The sequence below is a fragment of the Pholis gunnellus genome (genome assembly GCF_910591455.1).
Source record: "Pholis gunnellus genome assembly, chromosome: 20".
NCBI lineage: Eukaryota > Metazoa > Chordata > Actinopteri > Perciformes > Pholidae > Pholis > Pholis gunnellus.
Genome location: NC_136547.1, coordinates 20,858,979 through 20,868,978, shown reverse-complemented (window position 1 = coordinate 20,868,978; position 10,000 = coordinate 20,858,979). Strand labels below are relative to the sequence as shown.

General features: G+C 46.0%; 1 protein-coding gene across 1 annotated transcript in view; it reads right to left on the bottom strand.

Moving 5' to 3' along the window:
* LOC306712538 (piezo-type mechanosensitive ion channel component 2-like) overlaps positions 1 to 10,000 on the bottom strand; it is a gene marked incomplete at its 5' end in the record, with an annotated part of 37,767 nt that overhangs the window by 6,936 nt on the left and 20,831 nt on the right. Inside the window, 25 exon segments of the mRNA XM_079181851.1 lie at positions 1 to 93; positions 187 to 343; positions 413 to 514; positions 608 to 859; positions 953 to 1,112; positions 1,653 to 2,022; positions 2,108 to 2,274; positions 2,352 to 2,429; positions 3,341 to 3,461; positions 3,560 to 3,660; positions 3,782 to 3,847; positions 3,923 to 4,011; positions 4,688 to 4,777; positions 4,919 to 5,084; positions 5,215 to 5,311; positions 5,430 to 5,586; positions 6,444 to 6,530; positions 6,623 to 6,800; positions 6,887 to 6,988; positions 7,452 to 7,656; positions 7,729 to 7,929; positions 8,254 to 8,367; positions 8,563 to 8,739; positions 9,037 to 9,194; positions 9,274 to 9,458. The exon segment at positions 1 to 93 is cut by the window's left edge and continues 90 nt beyond it. Of these exon segments, the coding sequence (XP_079037977.1) occupies positions 1 to 93; positions 187 to 343; positions 413 to 514; positions 608 to 859; positions 953 to 1,112; positions 1,653 to 2,022; positions 2,108 to 2,274; positions 2,352 to 2,429; positions 3,341 to 3,461; positions 3,560 to 3,660; positions 3,782 to 3,847; positions 3,923 to 4,011; positions 4,688 to 4,777; positions 4,919 to 5,084; positions 5,215 to 5,311; positions 5,430 to 5,586; positions 6,444 to 6,530; positions 6,623 to 6,800; positions 6,887 to 6,988; positions 7,452 to 7,656; positions 7,729 to 7,929; positions 8,254 to 8,367; positions 8,563 to 8,739; positions 9,037 to 9,194; positions 9,274 to 9,458 (3,673 nt within the window).

Here is a 10,000-nt window from a genome sequence, read left to right as displayed (position 1 = left end):
TGGGGGATGGAACGGTTTGGAGCGATCCACCTCCAGCTTCTGGTTGAACGGAAAGAAACCGAACTGGAAGAAATACTTGATGACGATGGTGACCTGAGGACACAGACGGGTGGACAGACTGAATGTTAAAACACCGACCTGTCGACAGGTGAATGAACATTTTAAATAAAGTTAAGTTGAGAGAACCTCGGTGTAGATGATGGCCGTCATCCAGAAGGTCTTACTGGGCCGAGGGACGGACAGCGTCGCCCACAGAAACACCAGAACAGGAAGTACCAACGTCAGACAGCTGGCGGACACCATGTGGTTCAACACGATGACCAGGTAGCACACCGTCTCCGACCTGACAGAGGGAGCATCTTAGCAACAGAAGACGGATATGTAAAGGACTCACCTGTAGGTCGGAGCTCACCTGGCTGCCAGGATGTTGTAGAGGGCGTAGCACATCTGGAGCAGCTGGTGCTGGTCGCCGTAGAAACGGTCCGAAGCCTCCAGCTCCTCGTCGTAGAAGGTCCTAAAGAAACACGGGAGCGAAGCAGACATGGTGTGAAACCTCAAGCAGGGTCACAGGTGTAGAGGATCTCAGGTGACTCACCTGTGAACTCACCTGCTCCGCAGCAGCTCGCTGGCCGTCAGCTCCTGAGCGAGAGACGCCGCTGCCGGACAGGAAGTGGAGGCCGAGTCATACAGGAAGTCACTCCGCCGCCGTCTCCTGAATCCCTCCCCAGCCTCCTCCTCTTCCTCCTCCTCCTCATGCAGATCCAGCCCCAGAGCGAGGCTGTAGGAGGGGGGGAGGAGGAGGGAGCAGCGGGAGGCTGGGGAGGAGGCGCTGGTGTGAGTCGGCTTTGATTCTTCAGTCCTGTTCAAACAGACACAGAAATAATAAAAGAGAGGGAAACATCTACAGGAACAATTATCTTGATCATGTTTCTCCTCCTCAAGGAGGACCCACCTCATCGGTTCTTCCTCTGAAGACAAGGAGGACCATGAAGACTGGACTCTCTCCATCCGGGTCAGTTTGGGTCGCCTTCTTTGGCTGATTGTAGTCACCGGGCCTACTGGGTAATCTTCCACTGTTACTCTCTCTGGTTCAAGTCCTGAGGATGGAGGCTCTGCTGAAACTGGTTCACCTGGACCATCTCCTCCAGATACTGGTTCTGCTTCTGGTTCACCTGGTCCATATCCTCTAGATACTGGTTCTGCTTCACCTGGACTATCTTCTCCAGATACTGGTTCTGATTCTGGTTCACTTGGACCATCTCCTAAAGATACTGGATCTGCTTCTGGTTCACCTGGTCCATACCCTCCAGATACTGGTTCTGCATCTGGTTCACGTGGACTATCTGATACAGATACTGGTTCTTCTTCTGGTTCACCTGGTCCATACCCTCCAGATACTGGTTCTGCATCTGGTTCACGTGGACTATCTGATACAGATACTGGTTCTTCTTCTGGTTCACCTGGACCATCTCCTCCTGATACTGGATCTGCTTCTGGTTCACGTGGACTATCTGTTCCAGATACAAATTCTGCTTCTGGTTCACCTGGTCCATATCCTCCTGATACTGGTTCTGGTTCACCTGGTCCATATCCTCCTGATACTGGTTCTGGTTCACCTGGTCCATATCCTCCTGATATTGGTTCTGGTTCACCTGGTCCATATCCTCCTGATACTGGTTCTGGTTCACCTGGTCCATATCCTCCTGATACTGGTTCTGGTTCACCTGGTCCATATCCTCCTGATACTGGTTCTGGTTCACCTAGTCCATATCCTCCTGATACTGGTTCTGGTTCAAGTGGAGCTCCTCCTGATAGTGGTCCTGATTCTGGTTTATCTGGATTACTATCTGGTTCCTCATCAGTATCAGTACTCACTGCCTCTTCTTCTTCCTCCCTTCTGGTCTCAGCTGAGGCCTGCCGCTCGGCCTCATGGGTACTGTAGTTCAGACCTGACTCTCTGGAGGCCTTCATCATCTGTTCTTGGTAGTAAACGTGGATCGCCTCTCTGGTGGGAACATTACCCTGAACAAACAATCAAATAAACAAATCAACATGACTCCTCCATCTTTGTTGTAGTTCCACCAGCTGTAGTCCTTAGAACGTGTACCTGCTTGGCCTGCTGCGTTAGCATGCGGCGCTCGATGCGGAGGACGGTGGAGATGTCGATGTGCTCCTGACACAGACCGCTGAGCCAGGCAGTCAGAGAGTCCAGCAAAGCCGAAAGCAGAACCCAACAAAACCGTAACGTGCTGGAGAACCGACGCAGGACGGTGTCTGAAACACACAACGTAGAGTTACAGGAGTCCAACAGGAAGTGATGTCAGAGTGGAGCCTCTTCAGACTCCTCCTACCTGGTCCCTCCTCTTTCTCCTCCTCCTCCTCAGCTTCTCCATCCTCCTCCGTGTCCTCCATCACTTCTATTCCTCCAGCTGCAGGAGAGGAGGAGCAGTTAGTACGTCTTCTTCTGTGGTTTATTTACTGCATCACATTGTTTTCTCAGGTCTTCCTGATGTTACTTTACTAATATATAATATAGTATAATATTATACAAATATATTATATAATATAATATTATATTATACTATACTAATATATAATATAATACTAATATATAATATAATATAATATTATACTAATATATAATATAATATTATATTATACTAATATATAATATAGTATAATATTATACAAATATATTATATAATATAATATTATATTATACTATACTAATATATAATATAATATAATATTATACTAATATATAATATAATATTATACTAATATATAATATAATATTATATTATACTAATATATAATATTATATTATATTATACTATACTAATATATAATATAATATAATATTATACTAATATATAATATAATATTATACTAATATATAATATAATATTATATTATACTAATATATAATATTATATAATATATTATATAATATAATATTATACTAATATATAATATAATATTATACTAATATATAATATAATATTATATTATACTAATATATAATATAATATTATATTATACAAATATATAATATTATATAATATTATACTAATATATTATATAATATAATATTATACTAATATATAATATAATATTATATTATACTAATATATAATATAATATTATACTAATATATAATATAATATTATACTAATATATAATATAATATTATACTAATATATAATATAATATTATATTATACTAATATATAATATAATATACTTTATGGAGGCAATCATTGAAAACACCTTTAATGTAAATCTGAGTCTGTCCTCTTCTCCTCTCTCCTCCTCCTCACCTCCTCTCTCCTCCTCCTCACCTCCTCTCTTCTCCTCCTTCCTGCTCTTTCGATCAAAGGAGTTCTTCTTCCACAGTTTCTCTTGGTTGTTGCGAACTCTCATTGCTGTTCTGGAGTCTGTGATCCAGGCGTGATACACAAACTGAGAGACAGACAGACAGACAGACAGAAAGCATGTTTTCATGAGTTTGACTCTCTTCCTCATAACTTTATATTATATCAGATCTTCATCAGACTCACCTGGAAGGCTGATTTCTCAGGTAGCTCTTCCTCCTTCTCCTCCTCCTCCTCCTCTTCCTCACTGTCCGTCTCAAACAGGTAGTAGTCACCGCTCCTCACCACTGCAGGCAGACAGACGGGTCAGACAGACAGACGGGTCAGACAGACAGATGGGTCAGACAGACGGGTACACAATGACTCTTGACAGGTGAGAGTGATGATGTCGGAGGTCATGTGACTCACTGGAGGCGTGGTTTACCCAGGGTCTCCACCACTTCTTGTGACTCCGCCCCTTCCTGTTCTCCTGATCTAAAACAGACACTCGCGTCAGTTCGTTCTGTGACTGACAGCCGTTACCATGACAACGGATATCTGTTTACAAACCGTCGGTATGGAAGCTGTCTTGGGTCAAACTCAACATCTTCTCTTTTCCCCTGCGGAACTTCTTCTGTCGGGATTTAATTCTTTCCATCCTGAAGGACAGGAAGAGAGAGAGACAGGACGTGAATCACAATGTTTCGACTCGTCTCAGTGTTTCTACTCTGACTCGTCTCAGGGTTTTGACTCGTATCAGTGTTTTGACTCGTATCAGTGTTTTGACTCTGACTCATATTATTGTTTTGACTCTGACTTGTTTCAGTGTTTTGACTCGTTTCAGTGTTTTGACTCTGACTCGTCTGTGTTTCGACTCTGACTCGTTTCAGTGTTTTGACTCGTTTCAGTGTTTTGACTCGTTTCAGTGTTTTGACTCTGACTCGTCTGTGTTTCGACTCTGACTTGTTTCAGTGTTTTGACTCGTATCAGTGTTTTGACTCTGACTCGTTTCAGTGTTTTGACTCGTATCAGTGTTTTGACTCTGACTCGTTTCAGTGTTTTGACTCGTATCAGTGTTTGGACTCTGACTCGTTTCAGTGTTTTGACTCGTTTCAGTGTTTTGACTCTGACTCGTCTGTGTTTCGACTCTGACTTGTTTCAGTGTTTTGACTCGTATCAGTGTTTTGACTCTGACTCGTTTCAGTGTTTTGACTCGTATCAGTGTTTTGACTCTGACTCGTTTCAGTGTTTTGACTCGTATCAGTGTTTGGACTCTGACTCGTTTCAGTGTTTGGACTCTGACTCGTTTCAGTGTTTGGACTCGGCGTGTCTTACTGTCTCTTCAGCAGGTCCATGGACGTCTTCTCCACCTCCAGTCTCGCTCTGACAGCTTTCACTGTGGACGCCTCAAAGAGCTCTGCCCCCCTGCAACACACACACACACACACACACACACACACACACACACACACACACACACACACACACACACACACACACACACACATTAACATGATGTGACTCTGTGTGTGTGTGTTAATGTGTGTTTATGGTGTGATTGTGTACCTGGAGGCCAGTAATTGTGTATTTTGAAGGTCCAGGACCACATACAGGAAATAGTGACTCCTGAAGACTCTCCTCTGAAGCAACAGGAAACAGAAACAGACGCCGTCCCAGATGATTCCGGCCTCGTCACTCGGCAACTCACACTGCTTACTGCTCTGCTGCTCCGCTGCAGGAAGTGATGTGTACATAAGCAACAGACAGACAGACAGACAGACAGACAGACAGACAGACAGACAGACAGACAGACAGACAGACAGACAGACAGACAGACAGACAGACAGACCTAGCTGACTTACGTTTTGTGTATCCTTTGATGGTGCAGGCCAGACTGAAGAGCTGAATCAGCCAACAGTGATTCAACACCAACGACTTGATGAAACCACAGGCCAGGATCTGACCACAGACAGGCAGAGAGACAGACAGGTGGAGACAGGAAGACAGTTTAGGTTCATGACCATGTGGCTCTGAGTACTTTAATAAAGACCAGCATGATGATGATGATGCATCTTACCGACAAAATGTTCTTCATGGTGATGACGAACACGTTGTAGCCAATCAGACAATCCCAATACACCAGGATAGATTTGACTGGTTTCAGCAGCAGATCTCCGCCCACCAACAGGAAGTAGAAACACGCCACCAGGTAACCCATACAGAAGATACTGATCCTGGAACAGGAAGTAGAAACAAGTCAAGAGGTAACCCACAGAAGATACTGATCCTGGAACAGGAAGTAGAAACAAGTCAAGAGGAAACTCATATAAGAGATGCTGATCCTGGAACAGGAAGTAGAAGAAGATCCTGATCCTGGAACAGGAGGAAGAAGAAGATCCTGATCCTGGAACAGGACGAAGAAGAAGATCCTGATCCTGGAACAGGAGGAAGAAGACGATACTGATCCTGGAACAGGAGGAAGAAGACGATACTGATCCTGGAACAGGAGGAAGAAGACGATACTGATCCTGGAACAGGAGGTAGAAGAAGATACTGATCCTGGAACAGGAGGAAGAAGAAGATCCTGATCCTGGAACAGGAGGAAGAAGACAATACTGATCCTGGAACAGGAGGTAGAAGAAGATCCTGATCCTGGAACAGGACGAAGAAGAAGATCCTGATCCTGGAACAGGAGGAAGAAGACGATACTGATCCTGGAACAGGAGGAAGAAGACGATACTGATCCTGGAACAGGAGGAAGAAGACGATACTGATCCTGGAACAGGAGGAAGAAGACGATACTGATCCTGGAACAGGAGGTAGAAGAAGATACTGATCCTGGAACAGGAGGAAGAAGAAGATCCTGATCCTGGAACAGGAGGAAGAAGACGATACTGATCCTGGAACAGGAAGTCACAGAAGATACTGATGACGGAACAGGAAGTAGAAACAAGTCAAGAGGTAAGTGCTGGAGTCTGAGCTGAAGGAGTTTCTGCATCAGTATTAAACTGAGACTGGTCCAGAACCAGTAAAAAGTTTAATGGTGAATATTCAGGTTTAACTTCAGGTAGCTGTGGCTCCGCCCACTCACCTGGTCGTCCCAGTGATGAAGATGATGGTGAGGACAAACCAAAACATGTAGCTGAAGATGATCAGCTTCATCATGTCCAGGTAAGACCTGCACACACAGATGGCACAGGTCAGACAGACAGACAGACAGACAGACAGACAGACAGACAGACAGACAGGAGGAGAATGAGGAGGGTTTACCTGCACAGCATGAAGTCAGGGCCTGTGTTGAGACGGAGTCGCCTGATTGGATCGGACACCTGTCCGTCATCCTCGTCCAGCTCACAGTTGTCTCCCGCGAGGATCTGAACAGACGACCGGAGCTCCTCCTCAAACACCTGCAGCTGCAGAGACGCTCCGAGGAGGAGCAGAAAATCATCTGAAAGATCAGGAAACATGTGATGAGGAGGAGGAGCAAGAAATCCTCTGAAAGATTAGGAAACATGATGATGATGATGATCTTACAGAGGAGGAAGACTGGGTTTGGTGGTGTCAGGTGATCAGGGAGGAAGAGCCACTTCACCACGTTGGAGTCCATGTTGGAAGACGGAGGTCTCCAGGGATAATCTGTAAACACAACAAATATCAAACAAGTTTGTGTTTAAAAAGGATTTCATCCTAAATGTTTTGATTCATTAAAAAGAAAATCTTAAGCCTAGTTTAGCACGACGGCTTGAAGCAGAGCGAAACTGTTAGTATAGCTTCATAATGACCTGATGCGGGAGAAGCTGTTAGCCTAGCAAAGCATACGACTATAAGCAGGAGTAAGCTTTTACCCTAGTTTAGCATAACAACTTGAAGTAAGTGAAACTATTAGCCTAGCTTAGCATAACGACTAGAAGCAGGTGGAAGATTTTAGCCTAGCTTAGTACACCCTGAAACACCTTGAATACCTATTGCTGCTGTGAGGTCAGAACTCACTACTCGGCGATCCGAACGCAGCTAATGTTAGGCTAGCTTAGCATAAAGACATGATTTTTAAACTGTGAAGTGAATAATCCCAACATCTTGTCTGCAGGGGAGTTTGTACCTTTACAGGCAGCCGGAGGGAACCCAATGCACAGCATGTACTGGAAGCACAACAGCCCTGACAGGAAGTAGCAGTACTTAGGCCACACTGAGGCGATGTGCTTCCTGTCGCGCTTTGATAGGACACCGATAAGGCCAAAGGCGTGGCCTACGGCAAACAGATCCATTCGCTGACCAATCACGTTCACGGCCAACAGGAAGCAGGTCTGAGGAAGAGCACAGGAATGTTTTTAAACAGGAAGACATTAGCTTATTGCTAACCTCAGTGTGTGTCTCACCTCCAGGCCAAACTTGTAGAAGAAGTAGTTGAGGAAGTACTTGATACAGCTTAGCACGCTGTCGTCCAGGTGACGCCTGGTGATGTCATGAAACAGCGTTTTGGTAGGGGGCGGGACTTCGTTACGGCGGAGACGGTAGAGCTCCTGGTGTCTGTAAACTGTCACCTCGAAGGCTAACAGCGCTAGCATCATCAGGTTATACTGTAGAGACAGGTTAGCATGATGCTAAGTTATCAGCGCTAACATCGTCAGGTTATACTGTAGAGACAGGTTAGCATGATGCTAAGTTATCAGCGCTAACATCATCAGGATATACTGTAGAGACAGGTTAGCATGATGCTAAGTTATCAGCGCTAACATCATCAGGATATACTGTAGAGACAGGTTAGCATGATGCTATGTTATCAGTGCTAACATCATCAGGTTATACTGTAGAGACAGGTTAGCATGATGCTATGTTATCAGTGCTAACATCCTCAGCTTAGCATGATGCTAAGCTATCAGAGTTGTGTTGTAACTGCTCACCCTCAGGTAGTCGAGCAGTTTTCCGTCCGTCTTTCGAAGCCCCACCCACTGGGCGGGGTCAACTGGACCAGAGTACAAAACAGAGCGAGACAGGTCGGTGCTGGAGTTACCTGGCTACAGAGAGACAGACAGGTGTGATACCGTTACAGGAGGTTTTTAAACTTGTGAGGCACCTCCGATGGAGGAGGAGGTTAGACAAAGACACTGGTGGTGGGGGTGCATGAGACTGACAGACAGACAGATAGACAGATGTTTGACTTGTTTAGATAGACGGATATAGAGACACAGAGATATTGTTGCCGGTGTTACCACGGTGCAGTTGGAGGAGTATATGATGGGCTGGACGATGTTGAGTTGGTACAACATCTTACAGACGGTCACCACACAGGTCCAAACTGTACAGACTCCTGACAGCAGGGGGCGCCACGCCCTGCAGGGCAGAGCCCCGCCCACACACAGCACGAACAGCAGGTTAAACACGCACACCTGTAGAGGGACAGACAGGTTCATCAGACACACCCACAGAGAGACAGACAGGCTCAACACGCACACCTGTAGAGGGACAGACAGGTTAATCATACACCCCTGCAAAGAGACGAACAGGTTCAAAACACACACCTGCAGAGAGACAGACAGGTTCAACATAAACACACCTGCAGAGAGACAGACAGGTTCAACATAAACACACCTGCAGAGAGACAGACAGGTTCAACACACACACCTGCAGAGAGACAGACTGGTCAGAGACAGGTCAAACTGACAGATAGACAGATAGAGGCTGACCTCCTTCACAGAGACCCAGATGATGTAGGAGGAGACGATCTTGACTATGTGGAGTTCCAGGAGCCACCAGAGGAGGTGCTGCAGGCGCTGCAAGGAGAGAAGGAGGCGCAGGAACAAAACAGAGAGACGATCCACCACCAACCTCCAGGAGACCAGCACTGAGGAGAGACCAGGAGTCAACTTCCTGCATGGAACTCAACTATTCTGATACAGGTGTGACGATGACGATGCAGTTACCTTTAATATGGTCAGACAGGGTTTCCCTCTCAAACACACAGGTGTACTCCTCCTCCTCTTTTATCCATTTCTCTTCTGTCTCCTCCTCTCTCTCCCTTTGTCCTCCGCTCTTCTCCGCCTCCAGGAGGAACTGAGGAGCTCCACACACCGACAGGTCGAACAGGCTGCCCTCAGAGTGGACCAACCTGCAGAGAGAGAGACACTAGAGGTATGGGAACTATCTGCAGAGGTACGGGAACTATCTGCAGAGGTACGGGAACTATCTGCAGAGGTACGGGAACTATCTGCAGAGGTACGGGAACTATCTGCAGAGGTACGGGAACTATCTGCAGAGGTACGGGAACTATCTGCAGAGGTACGGGGACTATCTGCAGAGGTACGGGAACTATCTGCAGAGGTACGGGAACTATCTGCAGAGGTACGGGGACTATCTGCAGAGGTACGGGGACTATCTGCAGAGGTACGGGGACTATCTGCAGAGGTACGGGGACTATCTGCAGAGGTACGGGGACTATCTGCAGAGGTACGGGAACTATCTGCAGAGGTACGGGGACTATCTGCAGAGGTACGGGAACTATCTGCAGAGGTACGGGGACTATCTACAGAGGTCTGGGAACTATCTGCAGAGGTACGGGAACTATCTGCAGAGGTACGGGGACTATCTGCAGAGGTACGGGGACTATCTGCAGAGGTACGGGGACTATCTACAGAGGTCTGGGAACTATCT